Genomic DNA, 20685 nt, shown 5'->3' on the forward strand with positions numbered 1-20685 from the left:
CCGCCAGTAAAAATAGTTGCCTGAATGAGGTTCTTTTGGAGACACGTGACCTGAAGTCTCGTGCCGTCACAAAGTTTCAGTGGCTGTACGGAAATCCACAATCGGTTTCATATTGTGAATTTCCCATTGGGATTAATAAAGTATCTATCTATCTATCTATCTATCTATCTATCTATCTATCTATCTATCTATCTATCTATCTATCTATCTATCTATCTATCTATCTATCTATCTATCTATCTATCTATCTATCTATCTATCTATCGTTTTCGTACCTTATCAATTGTGAAATGTGTTTTTTGAATAGGTTTGATTCATTGAAGTGATCACTCCTGCTGCGTTCAGTCACTTCACGTGAGCCGCTGTCTTGTGTGATGTTGCGATGTCCACGGGTTTATTTAATGTTAGCTAAGATCCGAAAGTTAAAAGTTTCTGGCTACAGCAATTTTAACTCTGTCACAAAGTGATCGAAACTGTCGTTTATACCTCGTGTCTTGTCATTAAACTTGTATCTCGCGAATGTGGCATTGCAAACGGCAGCAGGTCAGTTCACGTGCTTACATGGGAGGCCTGATGACGCGATATATTTTGATATATATCAAAATACCCGTGCTTCGCAGCGGCGAAGTACCGCTTTAAAATTTTTATTAAGAAGAAAAGTAAACCTTTTTAAACTGAGGGAAAATGAATCAATAATTATTTCTTAAGGATCTCTTTTGTATACCATATTGTCAGTTCACCCTTCCGGTTGTAATATGACCAAGCTGTGTGCTGAGCTTACTCTTGAGCATGAAATCTAACGTGGTTCGTGCCCTTCAGAATGAAAACAGCATTTACCTTTTTAATAAAAGGCGAGCTTTTAAGCCTAAGAAATCACCCTGTAAATGCACACGTTTAATTGGACATGTGTTAATATGTATGGTTACACAGTATTAAAAGACACTCAACAATTAACGTCATTTACCTTTGTTCCCGCGTTTGATAAAAGGCGAGCTTTTAAGCCTGAGAAATCACCCCGTAAATGCACACGTTTAATTGCACATCTGTTAATATGTATGCTTACACAGTATTAAAAGACACTCAACAATTAACGTCATTTACCTTCGTTCCTGCGTTTGACTCGAGCTGTAAATCTCTTCCTTGTTTTCACTTCACGTGATTACGTAGGAGGCGTAATACGTGATGACGTGATACGTGACTCCGCCTCCTCCATTAGAGTATATGGACAAAAAACAGGTTCCAGTTATGACCATTACGCGTAGAATTTCGAAATGAAACCTGCCTAACTTTTGTAAGTAAGCTGTAAGGAATGAGCCTGCCAAATTTCAGCCTTCCACCTACACGGGAAGTTGGAGAATTAGTGATGAGTCAGTCAGTCAGTCAGTCAGTGAGTCAGTGAGGGCTTTGCCTTTTATTAGTATAGATATATATATACTGTCACAGATGACTGGGGTCATTACCTGGCCGGGATGCCTGGACGGACCGGAAAGGGACACTAACAGCTTTCGGGGCACAAGGGGGCAGCCGCCCTGGATAAAAAGAGGACCACGGGAAAGGGACAAAGAGGCTCTGACCTATTGGGAACCGTGGCCACTGCCTGGGGGCGCTTTAAGCCTCAGGAGACCCGGATATGGTTACTTCCGCCACACTTGGCAAGATGGCGTAGGGATCGGCCAGGGACACCTGAAGTGCTTCCGGTTCAAAGGGCAGCACTTCCGCCACACCAGGAAGTGCTGCCGGATGGACGTCATCAGCCACCTGGAGCACATCCGGGCAGGGATAAAACGCGCCGCCATCTTACAGTCAGTGAGCCAGAGTCGGGAGTGGGAGTAGGACGAAGCTCCCAGGAGGAGAGTAAAGGCGGCAAAGGACTGAGAAAGAGATATTTTGGGGTGATTATTGCTTTGTGCATTGTGTGCTGTGTGACACTGGATTTATTAATGGAAAATAAACGTGTGTGTTTTATAAAGATGTGGTCTCTGCCTGGTGGTGTCCAGGCAAGTCTCACAATACATACAGGGAAACCTCGGGTCACGACCGTAATTCATTCCTAAACTCTGGTCACAACCCGATTTGGTCGTGACCCAAAGTAATTTACCTCATAGGATTGTATGGAAATACAATTAATCTGTTCCGGACCGTACGAGCTGTATGTAAATATATATACACTCGCTTGCGCTCACTCGCTCGCTCACACTCTAGCGTTCCCTCTCTCTCAATTGCTCGCACAGGGAGGGACTGAACACGTGCGGAAATCATCGGTGCCTACGAACAGGAAGGGAAACTGGCTTGTTCGTCACCCGAGTGTGTGGTCATGAACAGATGCAAAAGTTTGGTGAATTTTTTGGTCGTAACCCAATTTGTACGTGGTCCGAGACGTTCGTGACCCAAGGTTCCACTGTATCTTATATATAATTCGCCAGCCTCCTCACTCACTCACTCACTCGCTCACTCACTCACTCGCTCACTCACTCATATCAGTCCGAAGCCGAATGCACAGGCGACTTCGATTAAAGCTCTAGCTCTATTCTTAAATATTGGCCCACCAGTACACTTCTCCACTCCTCAGGCATCCTCTCACTTTCCAAGATTCCATTAAACAATCTGGTTAGAAACTCCACTGCCATCTCTCCTAAACAGAATGTCCCAATGGCCCAGTCCATCTCAGTTTAAGACCATCAATATCCAGGGTTCTAGGAGTACAACACTGGCAGTGGGCAACCCAGGTACCATCCCCTTGCTCAGTTTGATTTGTCCTCATTGCACAGCTCATCCGGTTACATTACCAATGGGGTTGGGTTCGAGAGCTCCCAAATCTGGAAGAGGGAGCATGAAGCAGGACCCACACCGTCAGACCCTGTCACTCTTGCCGATACCCATCTGTCACAAATCACTCCTGACACTCTTCTCTGCCCACTCCACCCCGCCTGCACTCTCTTCTTCGCCCCTCTTCCACAATCCCCATTACTCTGTAGGCGAGGGAAGGTATGAAGAGAATGTAAAGTGGAAAAGTGGTTGGCCTGGCCGATGTACCAGTGGAGGTGTGGAGATGTTTGGGTGAGATGGCAGTAAAGTTTCTAATGGAGATTCTTTAACACAAACTGAAAAAAGAGAGAAGATGCCCAAGGAGTGGAGGAGATGTTTATTAGTACCAATTTAAGAATAACGGAGATGTGCAGAGCTGCAGTAACAGGTGGGTAAAGTTGATCAGCCACACCATGAAGATTAGGGAAAGAGTGACAGATGCCAGGCTGAGAGGAGAGGTGACGATCTGTGAGCTGCAATATGGTGTCATGCCAGGAAAGAGTTGTGATGTTTCTTGATGGAGAATTGCAGAGAAGGTCAGAAGGTATTGCATTGTACGTTTGTGGACTTACAGAAAGTCCACAACAAGGTGTCAAGAGAGGAGTTCTGGTCCTGTATGAGGGAGTCGGGAATGGCAGAGAAGTACGTGATGGTGGTGCAGGATATGCATGAGGACAGTGGGACTGAGGTAGGAATGACAGCCTGGTTCAAGGTGACAGTGGGATTATGTCAAGGATCAGCGCTGAACACTTCCCTGTTTGTAATGGTGGTGGACGGGTGAGGTCAGACAGGGGTCTCTGTGGCCAGTGATGTTCACAGATGACTTTGGGATCTGTAGTGCGAGTAGACAGCAGGTAGAGAATAACCTGGAGAGCTGGAGGTCCACAGTGTAGAGAAGGGGAATGAGAGTCAGTAAGACGGAGAACATGTGCGGGAATGAGAGAGAAGGTGGTGGAAGGGTACAACTGCAAGGAGCAGAGGTGGTGAAGAGAGACAAATTGAAATACTTGGAGAACAAAGCAATGGAGAGTGTGGCAGTGAGGTGAAGAAGAGAGTGCAGGCAGGGTGGATTGGGTGAAAGAGTGCCCTGAGCACTGGTATGCCACAAGGATGTGTACCAAGTCCCCTTCTCTATGCACTCTTCACCCATGACTTTCAACCCATCCACCAATCAAACATTATTGTTAAATCTGCGGATGATACGACTGTCACTGGGCTTGTAACAGACAACAATGAAGCTGCTGTGGTAACTGGCCTGGACATAGACAGGCGGACAATGATGGTTCACCCAACACACATTTATTATACATTATTACTATTTATAGTGGAGCACACAACCCCCAAAACTCCCCCAAAGTCCAGGCCTCACAATGCCTCTCTTTCTCTGGTCCACCTCCACTCCTCTCCTCCCAGCTCTGTCCTCTTCCACCCGACTCCAGCCACTGAACAGAGGGAGGCGTCCCCTTTTATAATCGCCCAGATGTGCTCCAGGTGCCGCCTGACAATCATCCACCGGCACTCCCCAGTATGGCGGAAGTACCAGCTGCGCACCCAGAAGCACTCCGAGTGTCCCTGGTCATCTTCACCCCAGCACTTCCAGGTGTGGCGGAAGTGCTGAGGACCAGGGCTTTCCAGGCATCGGGGCGCCCCCTGGCGGTGACCACGGGCCCCTATAAGGTTGAGTTCCCATGGTCCCCAAAGCCACCAGGGCGGTCACCCCCTCATGGTCTGGAGGAGGCATAATCCCTCCTCCGGTCCTTCCGAGCATCCCGGCTGGGTGCCACCCCCAGCCACTTGCCCCACTGCATATAGGGAAGAGTTTCAGAATCTGACAGCATGGTGTAACACTAACAACCTGGTCTTAAATACCAAAAAGACCAAAGAAGTGATTCTGGATTTTAGGACCACTAAAAAGACCAATCACAGTCCGATAACAATCAATGCAGATGCTGTGGAGAGAGTTTCCAGCTTTAAGTTTCTAGGATTCACCATCTCAGAGGACCCGTCCTGGGCTGACAACAAATTGACTATAATAGGCAAAGCACAACAACAGGAACCTAAGGAGAGCTGACCTCCCCCAGAAGCTGCTGCTTAATTTCTATAGAGAGCATCTTAACTAACGGCATGATGGCCTGCATGTACAACAGCTGCACCAAGGCTGCTAAAGAAGCCCTGCAGTGGGTCGTAAAAACAGCAGAGGCCATTATTGGGACTGAACTGCCGTCACTCGAACTCTCATATAAGAGTCGCTGTGTGAGAAGGGCCAAAAACATTCTCAAGGACAAAACTCATCCGGGAACTTCTTGGTTTGATGCTTTAGGTCAATCTGTGGACGCACAAACAGACTAAAAAAGAGCTTTTTCCCATCTGCCATAAACTTTCTGAACTCTGAATCTCCTCAGTCTGAGATCATTTTTAATTGAACATGTGCAATACGCTATATTGGTAATGTGCAATATTACTAATGTAATACAATATAGAATATGTAATGTACTATTCATTAACAGGTGCAATAACAATTTATGCTGCTGTACTTTGAGCAATAATAATTTGCTCTGGTTACTTGATCACTTAACACTGTATATGACATATTTGGAATTATTTGACTTTTCTTTAATTGCACCTTGGAGCTGTCACAAAAAGTAATTTGGTTGTGTTACACAATGACAATAAAGTGCTTGAACTTGAACCTGCAAGAATGAAAGGGAAGGTCTATAAAACGGTAATGCGAGACCAGCTAGGCTGTGTGGTTTGGAGACGGTGGCACTGATGAGAGGGCAGGAGGCAGAGCTGAAGATGCTACGATTTTCACTCAGAGTACGATGGATAGATAGATAGACAGACAGATGTGAAAGGCACTATATAATAGATAGACAGACAGATGTGAAAGGCACTATATAATAGATAGACAGATGTGAAGGGCACTATATAATAGATAGACAGACAAATGTGAAAGGCACTATATAATAGATAGATAGATGTGAAAGGCACTATATAATAGATAGACAGACAGATGTGAAAGGCACTATATAATAGATAGATAGATGTGAAAGGCACTATATAATAGATAGATAGATACTTTATTAATCCCAAGGGAAAATTCCCATACTCCAGCAGCAGCATACTGATAAAGAACAATATTAAATTAAAGAGTGATAACAATGCAGGTATAACAGACAATAACTTTATGTAATGTTAACGTTTACCCCCCGGTGGAATTGAAGCGTTGCATAGTGTGGGTGAGGAACAATCTCCTCAGTCTGTCAGTGGATCAGGACGGTGATAGCAGTCTGTCGCTGAAGCTGCTCCTCTGTCTGGAGATGATCCTGTTTAGTGGGTGCAGTGGATTCTCCATGATTGACAGGAGTCTGCTCAGCGCCCGTCACTCAGCCACAGATGTCAGACTGTCCAGCTCCGTGCCTACAATAGAGCCTGCCTTCCTCATCAGTTTGTCCAGGCGTGAGGCGTCCCTCTTCTTTATGCTGCCTCCCCAGCACACCACCACGTAGAAGAGGGGGCTCGCCACAGCCGTCTGATAGAACATCTGTAGCATCTTATTGCAGATGTTGAAGGACACCAGCCTTCTAAGGAAGTATGGTCGGCTCTGTCCTCTCTTGCACAGAACATCAGTATTGGCAGTCCAGTCCAGTTTATCACCCAGCTGCACTCCCAGGTATTTATAGGTCTGCACCCTCTGCACACAGTCACCTCTGATGATCACGGGGTCCATGAGGGGCTTGGGCCTCCTAAAATCCACCACCAGCTCCTTGGTTTTTCTGGTGTTCAGTTGTATACGAGTATACAATATATAGACATAAATCCAGCATATGCAAACTTAAGAAGAACATGTTCATCCATTGTCTCCCGCTTATCCGAGGTCGGGTTGCGGGGGCAGCAGCTTGAGCAGAGATGCCCAGACTTCCCTCTCCCCGGCCACTTCTTCTAGCTCTTCCGGGAGAATCCCAAGGCGTTCCCAGGCCAGTCGAGAGACATAGTCCCTCCAGCGTGTCCTGGGTCTTCCCCGGGGCCTCCTCCCGGTTAGACGTGCCCGGAACACCTCACCAGGGAGACGTCCAGGAAGCATCCTGATCAGATGCCCGAGCCACCTCATCTGACTCCTCTCGATGCGGAGGAGCAGCGGCTCTACTCTGAGCCCCTCCCGGATGACTGAGCTTCTCACCCTATCTTCAAGGGAGAGCCCAGACACCCTGCGGAGGAAACTCATTTCAGCCGCTTGTATTCGCGATCTCGTTCTTTCGGTCACTACCCATAGTTCATGACCATAGGTGAGGGTAGGAACATAGATCGACTGGTAAATTGAGAGCTTCGCCTTGCGGCTCAGCTCCTTTTTCACCACGACAGACCGATGCAGCGCCCGCATTACTGCGGATGCCGCACCGATCCGCCTGTCGATCTCACGCTTCATTCTTCCCTCGCTCGTGAACAAGACCCCGAGATACTTGAACTCCTCCACTTGGGGCAGGATCTCGTTACCAACCCTAAGAGGGCACTCCACCCTTTTCTGGCTGAGGATCATGGTCTCGGATTTGGAGGTGCTGATTCTCATCCCAACCGCTTCACACTCGGCTGCGAACCGATCCAGAGAGAGCTGAAGATCACGGCCTGATGAAGCAAACAGGACAACATCATCTGCAAAAAGCAGTGACCCAATCCTGAGCCCACCAAACTGGACCCCCTCAATGCCCTGGCTGCACCTAGAAATTCTGTCCATAAAAGTTAAGAACAGAATCGGTGACAAAGGGCAGCCCTGGCGGAGTCCAACTCTCACTGAAAACGGGTTCGACTTACTGCCGGCAATGTGGACCAAGCTCTGACACCGGTTGTACAGGACCGAACAGCCCTTATCAGGGGTCCGGTACCCCATACTCTCGGAGTACCCCCCACAGGATTCCCCGAGGGACACGGTCGAATGCCTTTTCCAAGTCCACAAAACACATGTAGACTGGTTGGGCAAACTCCCATGCACCCTCCAGGACCCTGCTAAGGGTGTAGAGGGTGGAAGGCTTGTTAGTGGGATTGAGGAGGTCTTCGAAGTACTCCCCCCACCGACCCACAACGTCCCGAGTCGAGGTCAGCAGCGCACCATCCCCACCATATACAGTGTTGACACTGCACTGCTTCCCCATCCTGGGACGTCGAACGGTGGACCAGAATCTCCTCGAAGCCGTCCGAAAGTCGTTCTCCATGGCCTCCCCAAACTCCTCCCACGCCCGAGTTTTTGCCTCAGTAACCACCGAAGCCACATTCCACTTGGCCTGCCGGTACCTATCAGCTGCCTCCAGAGTCCCACAGGACAAAATGGACCGGTAGGACTCCTTCTTCAGCTTGACAGCATCCCTCACCGCCAGTGTCCACCAACGGGTTCGAGGATTGCCGCCACGACAGGCACCGACCACCTTACAGCCACTGCTCCGGTCAGCCACCTCAACAATAGAGGCACGGAACATGGCCCATTCGGACTCAATGTCCCCCACCTCCCTCGGGACATGGTCAAAGTTCTGCCGGAGGTGGGAGTTGAAGCTACTTCTGACAGGGGGCTCTGCCAGACGTTCCCAGCAGACCCTCACAACACGTTTGGGCCTACCACGCCTGACCGGCATCCTCCCCTATTATATATATATATATTTTATATACACACTGTATATATATTGTCACGCACGTGCACTTAGGGAGCCGCAGAAGGACCCAAACTGTTACGTAAAACCTCATGCCAGAAGGGAATGGCGGGGTACTAACCTCTCTCTCTTTGTTTCAGCAGAAAGAAGCAAACACCACCGCCATGAATCCACCTCAAGTAACTAACCACGCAGTACCACTTCCGCATTCCCCCTGTCGACCCCTGATGACGTCAACATCCCAGCATCCATCTTGGTTCCTTCCCAGCAGCCTTCACTACTCATTTCCGGTCCCTCTCCATAAAGGCTCCCCCATTACGCCATGTTAATGTCTGTTGTGTATGATGTACTATACCCTGACTGAAAAATGTACTTCTGTTACAGTATACGGGACCGGAAAACCCCAACCCTTTATGCTTTGTTGTGTTTTCATTTACAATATATATATATATATACACACACACACACAAGTATATATAGGAGTAACAGGATTAGGAGGGAACAGTGGCATAGGCAGCTTGCTGTAGACCCCCGTGCAGCACCTTGAGGTGGGCCCCTCCTGTCTAGAATAACTCGTAGTAATTTATTGGCAATCAGATCCTAGGGGCCGGCTGGGCACTGGCGCCCGCGACCGCGTCACTATCAGATCATACACTGGTGACAAACAAACCGGCTCTCTAAATGAAATTTGTAATCCCTTTTTAAATTGCTTTATTACAGCCGCTGTATGTTAGCAAAAGTAAAATAAACTGTGGGAATGAAGTGTGGGAGGTGTGGGTAGTGGTAATTAGTACATCCAACCATCCATTTATCAAACCAAACACAGGGTCACGGGGGTCTGCTGGAGCCAATCCCAGCCAACACAGGGCACAAGGCAGGAACCAATCCCAGGCAGGGTGCCAACCCACCGCAGTAAGTAGTACATAAATATGTAAAATGTGGACCTGCTTACTTTTCCATGTGAGTAGGATGCAGCTAAAGGGCCTGAGTAATTGTATTACCACCATTGCCCAGTGGGTGGCAGAGTGGGCCGACTGTCTTTCCCAGTTACTTTCAGACCGTTGCTGGGAAATCCAACCAGAGATGATGTCACTTCCTGACCGGGCCTTTAAAGCCGCCATCTTGACTGTATTGGATCAGTTCTGTTTCGGACTCAGTCTTGTGAAAATCTCTGTTCAGTTACTTCAATTTTAGCAGCCAGCATACAATATCAGGTCTTTTGCCATTTTTTTGTCACATCCAAGACAACTTTATGAAGGAAGATGATTAAAATATATCATAAGCTACAAAGTATAAACTGTTCTGCACTATAAAATGAAACCTTTTCAATTTGTAACAAATTAAAACGACAACACCGGCTGACAGGATACCCCTACACCATCGACCCCATTTTACACAAGTTCTGAGAAAATGGACATCATAAAGTGGTGACGCTCACAAATCGTCACTGTAGTGACACTAATGCACAGTAAGCCATACTAAGGGACACAATAAAACGGATTACAGATATGCTAAACTGTTAAAGTTTACAGAAATGGAACTGAGTGAGAAGTCACAAATCATATTACTTATACTATCACTACCATATTTCCCCAACGATAAGCCGCCCCACATTATAGGCTGCCCCATTCTATAAGCTGCAGAAAATGTTCATTTATGTTTTAAAACTCTTAGATAAGCCGCCCCTTGTTATTAGCCGCAGTGTTACTGAATTTACCAATTGTGATAGATGGCTGAAAAACCCGGGACGCTAGATGGTGACTTCCCTGCAGCTTAGCGGTGAAGCAGATTCCCGCAGGGCACTATGGGAGATGGAGTTCGGCTTCACAGCCCTGTTGGGTACCGTGGGTGTCGCCAGGGGACGCTGCAGGGAGACGCGGGGATTTCCATTTCCAATATATCCTGGAAGTATTCCCAAGTCATGGGGACGGAAGGACAGAAGTACGTCCGGGCTGAAGAAAAATGTGATCCTCCATCTGACAAGTCACGTGAACAGAAGAGGAGAAGCACTTCCGGGTCAAGGACTATATAAAGAACAATGGGAGACCCAGCAAGGGGAGCCGGAGTTGGGAGGGAGTGTGACGGAGCTGCTGGGAGGAGAGGAGGAAATTTATTGTTTTTTCATTGTGTATTTATTGTGGCTGTGGTGCTTTGGAGGCTACTATTTAAGAAGAAAATTAAAATACTTCTTGGTGCGTTTGAACCTGCGTCTGCATCTGTCTGTTGGGTTTCACAGGGCAACAGTGCCCTCTATCTTCTACACAATCTGAAGTAAAAGCATCTAATTTGGCACGCGCCTGAAGGCCTTTCCAACTCTATAGTGACATTATAGTTGAGCGCGAACAATTAAATTGATCAAATTTTGCACTTACCGATATCACGCAACGCAACGCAAGTCCTACGCTGCAGAATTTAAGCTCCAGGCCGTTGCTTTCGCGAAAGAAAACGGCGAGCGTTCAACTGGACGCCACTTTGAAGTCGATGAAAAACAAGTGAGAAATTGGCGGAAATTGCACACGCTTCCTGCCACGTAGGCCTGCAAGTAAAGCAAATTGGCCAAACTTGGAGAAGCGACTTAAAGAATGGATTCTCACGCAGTGTGAAGACAATCGGATAGTTTCAACAAATTGAAGGCACGAGGAATGGCGACTGAAATGTTTTTAGGTAGGCCGCCCCATTTAAGCAAGCCGCTCCCAATACGCAGGTTTGTAAAATTCACGTATAAGCTGCGTCCTATAGTTGGGGAAATACGGTAGTACCTTCAAATACTCGCTTGCCTTCTGCTGCGCAGACGTCCCCACAATGTTTGACCCGTCAGGTTGTCTGGTGCACTCGTTTTCGATGGAGAGTCCAGCCGAGCCACTAAGTCCGTCTTGCAACGCAATGCCTCGGAGGTCATTTTTGAGGAGTTTTAAGTTGGAGAACGATTGTTCAGACGCAGCGACAGTCATTGGCGTAGTCAGCAGTAGCATGTAAGCCGTTCAAACGTCACTGAACGTAGACGACGGGGCAGAGTGAGCTATCAGTAATAGTTCAGCCACTTTGAAAACAGTCCACTTGGTCGACAGGATGGATTGAAAACAGGCGACGGAATGACAACAATGTCAGTGCTATAGCGTTCAATGAGAAGATCGGCCGCAGCATACAATTCGTCATCGGCCATCGAGGGAAGAGCTGATGTTAACAAGACATTGAACGTTGAAGCCACTGCATGGAAACTGTGAAACCGCTGTTTTAGTTAAGTTATTAATTTTTTAAAAATCTATACGGACCCCCAAGCTCACAGGCCCTTGTGCTTTGCACAATCTGCAGAATCCATTGCTATGCCAGTGGGATGGAGGATGTTAGAGGGACAACACAGGCACGACAGTTTGGTGGCCAAGTGACTGGATTGAGATGCAGAGGTGAGAAGAGGGGTACACTGGGAAAAGAATGTCAAGGATGGAACTGCCAGGCAAGAGGAGGTTTATGGATGTGGCGAGGGAGGACATGAAGCCAGAAAATGATGTGATAGACAGAGAGGGACGATCCACTGTGGTGACCCCTCAGCCAAAAATAGTAAAAATAATAACTCAGTAACCAGGTTACCCTGAAAAGGTTTAGCCCATAAATACAGCAAAGTGGGGCAAAATGGTGGCTAAGAGTGCTGCCTCCCAGCTTTGGTGACTTCAGTTCAAGCCAGTAGACCCTAGGAGGTAGGTCTATATACTACGAATGGGCTCCTGTCCACCAGGAGGACGCAGGTACATCCATACAGAAGGTGCAGATTTTGACGCCTATGAATATGAAACGGCCATGGAATGGGGTCCCACAAACAAAACAGCATGTTGCACCCCTGAGCCACTCACTTTCCACATCTGCCTTGGGCTTGTTTCCTTCATTGTACCTGCTGGACACCCCAAACTCATATACCCCACTCTATTTGAGGGCACCAGCTGGCCGAGCGCATTAACGTATGCCCAGCAATGAATGGGTGGTGTCGTTCTGTGCCCGATGATCCCAGGATGAAAATCATGACATGAACTAAAACAGGGATGAGTACAGGGATACAGGGATGGAGACAGAACAATAAGAATGGATCAAACCAACATGTCCCTCTTCCTGACAGTTTCTTTTTGACTCTTCATTTTCTGGTAGTTCTGCCCAGTTCCCCCAGTTCCTTAGGTCCCCAAGCCCCCCCACCCCAATCGCGACACTTTTTTTTGTTCTTTATTTTTACCATTATACAATTTCTTGTTAGTTTTCTCATACCCCTTGGGGGTCAGAGCGCAGGGTCAGCCATTGTACAGCGCCCTGCAGCAATTACAGGTTATGGGTCTTGCTCAAGGGCCCAACAGAGTAGGATCTCTTTTGGCAGTGACGGGGCTTCGAACCCCAGCACAGATCCTTAGCCTCAGAGCCATCACTCCGCCCATCTTTAACTGCTTCCCTTTAAACTCCGAACGCGGTTTGCTTCATTAAGAGAGAACATCTTTTTTAAATTCAAGTCAAGGACTGTACAGAGGAATTTATGGAGTTCCTATGGATGTTTGAGTTGATTTAGTGCCACAACAGCCTGCAAAAACAGAACTCTGCTGGTTTTCCTCCCATCACTACACGCTACTTTCAAGACCTGAGGTGTCCGAGCCCTGCACTGCCAAGCCTCCCCCCCCACGACTCCTGCCTCCCCCGATACTGCTGGCATAGGCTGCGGCACCCCACGTCCCCCTTACCAAATAAGCAGGTACAACAAATACAGATACATAAACATGGAAAGACTTTCTCCAACTTCATATTTCACGGTATTGAGCGGTCAAGTGTACCTCCGTTACGCCGACGGCCACGAAAGACCCCAAAATAGAAAACACGTTACCAGGTCTTGCGGGGTCTGGGCCTCACGGACTTTGCCGATGTCTCCTCCGATGCAAAATTTCTCCCGGTGTTTCTCCAACAGTAGGGAGGATTTAAAAGTCATATTGCATTGCGGACAGCTTAGTAAATCCATGTCCGATTTCCAGTGCGTGAGTCGCGGTCACCGTCTGATTTTGTAGAAATCCTTCATCGAATTATAAGGGGTAAAAAAAAGAAGAAAAAAAAACACCTCAGCCTGACTCTCCGAATTTCAGTTTAAATGAGTTTTCACGTTCAGCACTCTAAACTTCCGCATATTTTCCTTCGCGTTGAAAGTTGTTGGGCTACTGGAAAGAGGGGAAAGAAAAACCCCCAAAACTAACAAACTGTCGGGTCAAATGCCCAGTGCTGCCCACACCTTGTTCTTCAACTGGCACTGTGACATACTGGTTGGCAACCAGCGCGTCCTTTTTTGTCACAGCTAGCAACGGGCCGAGCAGCGCACTCTAGCGCGCGGTCACTGCGCGTTAACGGCCGCCCTCTAGCGGCTGTCGGCGATACTGCCGCTCCTTAATAAGGCGTTTGCGGAAAGAGAAACCCCAGCGTTACAGAGAGACAAACGTGTGCGTTATACTGTATAATAATAGATATAAAAGGCAGCAGATGATAGAACTGAAAAGCACTAACACACACGTAAGTGATAGATCTATTATATAGTGTCTTTGATACACAGATACACCTAAAACAAATCACTATATAAAGCAAGTAGTAATCGATAGGTAAAAAGGCACTATATTTTAAATTTTTAAAGAATCGGTAATACAAGTAGATATACTGTAGGTAGAGAGAAATGCACAATATAACACAAGTAGCGATAGGTATAAAAGATACTATAAATAGTAATATACAATATAAAGAGGCAAGATAAGCAGTATATAATGTGAGTATAGCATTTTATATTTTCTTTATACCTAAGTAGACATACAGTGCATCCAGAAAGTATTCCCAGCGCTTCATCACTTTTTCCACATTTTATTATGTTACAGCCTTATTCCAAAATGGATTAAATTTATTTTTTTCCTCAGAATTCTACACACAACACCCCATAATGACAACGTGAAAAAAGTTTTACTTGAGGTTTTTGCAAATTTATTAAAAATAAACAAATTGAGAAAGCACATGTCCATAAGTATTCACAGCCTTTGCCATGAAGCTCAAAACTGAGCTCAGGTGCCTCCTGTTTCCCCTGATCATCCTTGAGATGTTTCTGCAGCTTCATTGGAGTCCACCTGTGGTAAATTCAGTTGACTGGACCTGATTTGGAAAGGCACACACCTGTCTATAGAAGGTCCCACAGTTGACAGTTCATGTCAGAGCACAAACCAAGCATGAAGTCAAAGGAATTGTCTGTAGACCTCTGAGACAGGATTGTCTCCAGGCACAAATCTGGGGAAGGTTACAGAAAAATTTCTGCTGCTTTGAAGGTCCCAATGAGCACAGTGGCCTCCATCATCCGTAAGTAGAAGAAGTTCGAAACCACCAGGACTCTTCCTAGAGCTGGCCGGCCATCTAAACTGAGTGATCGGAGGAGAAGGGCCTTAGTCAAGGAGGTGACCAAGAACCCGATGGTCACTCTGTCAGAGCTCCAGAGGTCCTCTGTGGAGAGAGGAGAACCTTCCAGAAGGACAACCATCTCTGCAGCAATCCACCAATCAGGCCTGTATGGTAGAGTGGCCAGACGGAAGCCACTCCTTAGTAAAAGGCACAAGGCAGCCCACCTGGAGTTTGCCAAAAGGCACCTGAAGGACTCTCAGACCATGAGAAAGAAAATTCTCTGGTCTGATGAGACAAAGATTGAACTCTTTGGTGTGAATGCCAGGCGTCACGTTTGGAGGAAACCAGGCACCGCTCATCACCAGGCCAATACCATCCCTACAGTGAAGCATGGTGGTGGCAGCATCATGCTGTGGGGATGGGAGACTAGTCAGGATAAAGGGAAAGATGACTGCAGCAATGTACAGAGACATCCTGGATGAAAACCTGCTCCAGAGCGCTCTTGACCTCAGACTGGGGTGACGGTTCATCTTTCAGCAGGACAACGACCCTAAGCACACAGCCAAGATATCAAAGGAGTGGCTTCAGGACAACTCTGTGAATGTCCTTGAGTGGCCCAGCCATAGCCCAGACTTGAATCCGATTGAACATCTCTGGAGAGATCTTAAAATGGCTGTGCACCGACGCTTCCCATCCAACCTGATGGATCTTGAGAGGTGCTGCAAAGAGGAATGGGCCAAACTGGCCAAGGATAGGTGTGCCAAGCTTGTGGCATCATATTCAACAAGACTTGAGGCTGGAATTGCTGCCAAAGGGGCATCGACAAAGTATTGAGCAAAGGCTGTGAATACTTATGGACATGGGATTTCTCAGTTTTTATATTTTTAATAAATTTGCAAAAACCTCAAGTAAACTTTTTTCACGTTGTCATTATGGGGTGTTGTGTGTAGAATTCTGAGGAAAAAAATGAATTTAATCCATTTTGGAATAAGGCTGTAAAATAACAAAATGTGGAAAAAGTGATGAAGCGCTGGGAATACTTTCTGGATGCACTGTAATGTGAGTAGTATTTTATATTTTCTTTATACCTAAGTAGACATACTGTAGATAGAAATGCACTATACTATACAAATAGTGATATATAGCTCCTTCATGCCTACCTAATACAAGTAGATATACAGGTAGGCATATAGTATATCTAAGTAGTGATAAAGGCACTATATAATACAACAAGACCTAGACAGATATATAGTGCAAGTAGTAATAGCCAGATAGCTAGGCAGAGACCTACATGATCAACATAAAAGTCACTATATAACAGATCTAAAATACACTTTATACTGTAAGGGGCTGTGAAAAGCTATAGACAAGTATGAAGGGCACTATATACTGATGGATATGAAATTCATTATGTAAGTGAGGAAAGAAGCCCACTTAACGGTATGGTGGTCCTTGGCAGGGCTCAGCCAAACAGAAGAGAGAATCTGAAAAGAAAAACCTATAAAACATCAAATTTGACAAAACACAGGAGGGTTAGCTCAGGTGTCAGGCTTATTTTGCATTCATGGTGGCCCATGAGGACGTTCAACTCTTTTTATTGTGCAGTTTATTGACGGAGCGTTGACAAAGGATTACTTACCCCTGTAAATACAGACTTACGAAGTCCGCTTTCTGCCATAACTGCATTGTTCACTTTAACCCAGTTATGGAAGTGTATGTAAATTTACAGACGGTGACCCATCCATCCTCTCTACTCGCTTACCCATCGGGGGCAGCTGGAGTCTATCCCAGCCAGCATGGCCAGGGTGCCCACCCATCACATGCTGAACACACAACTGGCGTGTATCAGGGGGTTAAATGTAGCCTCACATGTTCACCACCTGAACTCCAGGTTTTTGGAGATTGTGGAAGGAAACCTGGAGTAAAAACACATGGAGCGCCGGGTGTGCGAAACCCCACACTGATTACCATAAGACAAACATGAACTGTGCCCTCAAATAACACACAGACACACACACTATATATATATATATATATATATATAATATATATATATATATAAAACTGTTCAAAAAAATTAAAGGAACACTTTGAAAACCCATCATATCTTAATGGGAAAAAAATCCTGCTGTCTCTGTCTACTGCTATGGACTGAGATGGTGATGTGTGAGGAACATAAGGATGGAAATGAAAAGGATCAACCGACAGAGAGAGGGACACCCAGAAAATCAAAGGGAACAAATGATGTGGCTGGCAGGCAGATAAGTCCATTTTGTTAAAATTTCATTGCAGCAACTCCAAATCGTATTCAGTAGTTTGTATGCCATCCCCAAGCCTGACAACGTCCTAATGAGACGACAGATGGTGTCCTGGGGGATCTCCTCCCAGATCTGGACCAGGGCATCACTAAGCTCCTGGACAGTGTGAGGTGTCTGATGGACTGAAACAATGTCCCACCTAGAGATGTTCTATTGGATTGAGGTCAGGCGAGTGAGCATGGTGGTGGGGGGGTGGGCAGTCGATGGGATCAATTCCTTCATCCTCTCACCACATGAGGCCGGGCATTGTCATGCACCAGGAGGAACCAGCATAGGGTCTAACAATGGGGCCAAGGATTTCATCCCGATACCGAATGGCAGTCAAGGTACCCACCGCTGTCTAGCCTGTAGAGGTCTGTGTGTCCCTCCATAGATATGTCTCCCCAGACCATCACTGACCCCCCACCAAACTGGTCATGCTGAACGATGTTACAGGCAGCACAACGTCCTCCATGGCTTCTCCAGACCCTTTCACGTCTGTCACATGTGCAGAGAGAGAACTTGCTCTCGTGTGTGAAGAGCACAGGGTGCCTGCCAGTGGTGGACCTGCCAATTCTGGTTTTCTATGGCAAATGCCAATCGAGTTCCACGGTGCCCACCAGAGGACGTCAGGACCTCAGGCCACCCTCATGAAGTCCGTTTCTGATTGTTTGAGATGTCAATGACATTCACACCAGTGGCTGGCCTGCTGGAGGTCATTTTGTAGGCTCTGCCAGTGCTCATCCTGTTCCTTTTCACCCAAAGGAGCAGATACCGGTGGGTCCTGCTGATGGGTTAAGGACCTTCTATGAGGGGTCCTGTCCAGCTCTCCTAGAGGAACTGCCCGTCTGCCTCCTGGAATCTCCTCCATGCCCTTCAGACTGTGCTGGGAGACACAGCAAACCTTCTAGCAATGTCATATATTGATGTGCCTGCCATCCTGGAGAATTTGGACTACCTGTGCCAGCTCTGTAGGGTCCAGGTATGGCCTCATTCTACCAGTAGTGACACTGAGCGTAGACAAATGCAAAATGAGTGACAAAACAAATGAGGGAAAATTGTCAGTGGCCTCCCTCCAGCTGTTAAACCATTCATTCCTGTTTTGGTGCCCCTCTAGTGCACCAAACCAGCTGAAACCGATGAACAAGACCCTCTGCTACTTCACTGACCAGATCAATAGCCCAGAAGTGTCATTGACTTGATGTGATACTCGGATTCAGAGGTCTTCTTTTCACTTTTTTGAGCAGTATAAATACATACATACATACAAGGGGGCTTTGCCCCCTACTCACTTCACTCGCCCACCCCCCAACCCCTCTCTTCGGGGGCACACTTCATGCTCGCCACTTTGCATCTCTGCCGCTTGCGTTGTGAAGGGGGGGGGGTGTACGGGGGGGCTGAACACACGCTGAGGAGATGCGGACGAATCATCTGCTGGCTTGCAGCTGTGTGTCCATCATTTAAAAGCCTGTACAGCAGCTGTCCTTTTGTCTCACCTCCTTGTCTCCCAGGACGTTAAAGTGTCTCTGAGAAATTGTAAGTATGGCGTGACGTGCAAGTAGTCACGTGGGACTGCAAAGTGTCTCCCCGAGATGATCACGTCTCGACCCAAACATTTTTTTATATAACGGATAGACATACAGTTAGGTCCATAAATATTTGGACAGAGACAACTCTTTTCTCATTTTAGTTCTGTACATCACCACAATGAATTTTAAATGAAACAACTCGGATGCACTTGAAGTGCAGACTTTCAGCTTTAATTCAGTGTGGTGAACAAAACGATTGCATAAAAATGTGAGGCAACTAAAGCATTTTGTGAACACAATCCCTTCATTTCAGGGGCTCAAAAGTAACTGGACAATTGACTCAAAGGCTATTTCATGGGCAGGTGTGGTCAAGTCCGTCGTTATGTCATTATCAATTAAGCAGATAAAAGGCCTGGAGTTGATCTGAGGTGTGGTGCTTGCATGTGGAAGATTTTGCTGTGAACAGACAACATGCAGTCAAAGGAGCTCTCCATGCAGCTGAAAGAAGCCATCCTTAAGCTGCGAAAACGGAACAAACCCATCCGAGAAATTGCTCCAATATTACGAGTGGCAAAATCAACAGTTTGGTCCATCCTGAGAAAGAAAGCAAGCACTGGTGAACTCAGCAACGCAAATAGACCTGGACGTCCACAGAAGACAACAGTGGTGGATGATCACAGAATCATTTCCATGGTGAAGAGAAACCCCTTCACAACAGCCAACCAAGTGAACAACACTCTCCAGGGGGTAGGCGGGCGTATCGATATCCAAGTCTACCTTCAAGAGAAGACTGCATGACAGTAAATACAGAGGGTGTACTGCAAGGTGCAAGCCACTCATAAGCCTCAAGAATAGAAAGGCGAGATTGGACTTTGCTAAAGAACATCTAAAAAAGCCAACACAGTTCTGGAAAAACATTCTTTGGACAGATGAAACCAAGATCAACCTCTACCAGAATGGTGGCAAGAAAAAAGGATGGAGAAGGCGTGGAACAGCTCATTATCCAAAGCATAGCACATCATCTGTAAGACACGGTGGAGGGAGGCAGTGTGATGGCTGCCAGTGGCACTGGGACACTTGTGTTTAGTGATGATGTGACACAGGACAGAAGCAGCCGAATGAATTCTGAGGTGTTCAGAGACATACTGTCTGCTCAAATCCAATTAAATACAGCAGTCAAATTGATTCATGATACAGATGGACAATGACCAAAACATACAGCCAAAGCAACCCAGGAGTTTATTAAAGCAAAGAAGTGGAAAATTCTTGAATGGCCAAGTCAGTCACCTGATCTTAACCCAACTGAGCAGGCATTTCACTTGTTGAAGACTAAACTTCAGACAGAAAGGCCCACAAACAAACAGCAACTGAAAGCCGCTGCAGTAAAGGCCTGGCAGAGCATTAAAAAGGAGGAAACCCAACATCTGGTGATGTCCAGGAGTTCAAGACTTCAGGCTGTCATTGCCAGCAAAGGGTTTTCAACCAAGTATTAGAAATGAACATTTTATTTCCAGTTATTTAATTTGTCCAATTACTTTTGAGCCCCTGAAATGAAGGGATTGTGTTCACAAAATGCTTTAGTTGCCTCACATTTTTATGCAATCGTTTTGTTCACCCCACTGAAATAAAGCTGAAAGTCTGCACTTCAACTGCGTCCGAGTTGTTTCATTTAAAATTCATTGTGGTCATGTACAGAACCAAAATGAGAAAAAAGTGGTCTCTGTCCAAATATTTATGGACCGAACTCATATCTATATATATATATATATATATAAATAAATGTACACACACACACACACACACACACAGAGTAAAATGAGACTACATCTACTGGAGGGTGGGTAGGCCTCTCCCTAAACACCACCCATGTTCATACTGCATTTGCCGACTGAGAGTCCAAGGTACTGCGGTGGGCTGGCGCCCTGCCCGGCGTTCGTTTCCTGCCTTGCGCCCTGTGTTGGCTGGGATTGGCTTCAGCAGACACCCCCCCCCAGAAAGTGACCCTGTAGTTAGGATAGAGCGGGTTGGATAATG

The 20685-nt window shown here is 46.6% G+C and overlaps 1 protein-coding gene across 1 annotated transcript in view; it reads right to left on the minus strand.

Annotated features, from left to right (window-relative positions):
* The window catches only part of LOC114654488 (coiled-coil domain-containing protein 17-like), a 56055-nt gene extending 42257 nt beyond the window's left edge, over positions 1–13798 (minus strand). The window contains exon 1 of the mRNA XM_028805066.2: positions 13294–13798. Within this exon, the coding sequence (XP_028660899.1) occupies positions 13294–13425 (132 nt within the window). The 5' untranslated portion in view covers positions 13426–13798. The remainder of the gene's footprint in view (positions 1–13293) is intronic.
* Between the last annotated feature and the right edge of the window lie 6887 nt (positions 13799–20685).

This window comes from Erpetoichthys calabaricus, chromosome 7 (genome assembly GCF_900747795.2).
Source record: "Erpetoichthys calabaricus chromosome 7, fErpCal1.3, whole genome shotgun sequence".
Lineage (NCBI taxonomy): Eukaryota > Metazoa > Chordata > Cladistia > Polypteriformes > Polypteridae > Erpetoichthys > Erpetoichthys calabaricus.